This window comes from Etheostoma spectabile, chromosome 8, assembly GCF_008692095.1.
Source record: "Etheostoma spectabile isolate EspeVRDwgs_2016 chromosome 8, UIUC_Espe_1.0, whole genome shotgun sequence".
In the NCBI taxonomy this organism is placed as follows: Eukaryota; Metazoa; Chordata; class Actinopteri; order Perciformes; family Percidae; genus Etheostoma; species Etheostoma spectabile.
The window spans coordinates 32,652,220-32,652,956 of NC_045740.1; the positions used below are offsets into that span (position 1 = coordinate 32,652,220).

Sequence of the window (737 nt, forward strand, 5' to 3'; positions counted from 1 at the left end):
TGTGTGTGTGTGTGTGTGCGCGCGCGCCTGTCTGTCTGTCTGTCCCAGAATGAGCTACTGGCAGAGCTGGAGAGGCTGGTGTCGAATCTGGATCCTAGTGTCTTTGAGAAGTACAATACGGAAGATAAACTCCCTTTTTTCAGAGTGTCCACTGCATCACCCTCCCAACCTGGTAAGAAGCATCTGAAGATCAGATACTAAAAAGGTTGTTGGCTAGCATAATAAAATAGTAAAGCAGAGGACTTGTCACACCATAGATCCAACATGAAGCCACCTGCAGCAAATGTAGCAGTGTGCAGGTTAACGTGTTAGTTTCTTAAAAAAACATGCCATGATACAATACAAGCTGCAGTTGACTGCAGTGTCTACTAATTTGTGCAAATTGTTCAGAGTATTTTTGTTTTTTCTTTCCCAAAGCCAAGACAGACGAGGATGAGATTGAAGATGATTTAGAGTATCTGCGGCGCTGGGCGAATTAATAGACACACCATCAGCCATAACACACAGGCCTTAAAAACAAAAGAGAAAAGGATGAAATAAATGATCAGAAATAATAATAGGTTGTTATTGAATGTTTTATGTTTGTCTTTTCCACAGCAAAGTGTCAGCATGCTCTGTTTTACATTTTCATAACAATTTGGTGTCTTTCAAACCAAGTCTAAACAGTGTGGAGGAGTCCAATAGAAGAGATGTTTACTAGAACTCAATGAGGCGCACCCTCACATTGCGTGACATAG

General features: G+C 41.2%; 1 protein-coding gene across 2 annotated transcripts in view; it reads left to right on the plus strand.

Annotated features, from left to right (window-relative positions):
• The window catches only part of LOC116693467 (charged multivesicular body protein 4b), a 3,987-nt gene extending 3,430 nt beyond the window's left edge, over positions 1-557 (plus strand). For both annotated transcript variants that reach the window (XM_032522464.1, XM_032522465.1), the window contains exons 4-5: positions 49-172; positions 418-557. In XM_032522464.1, coding sequence (XP_032378355.1) covers positions 49-172; positions 418-479 — 186 coding nt within the window. In that variant the 3' untranslated portion in view covers positions 480-557. The remainder of the gene's footprint in view (positions 1-48; positions 173-417) is intronic.
• Positions 558-737: the final 180 nt, after the last annotated feature.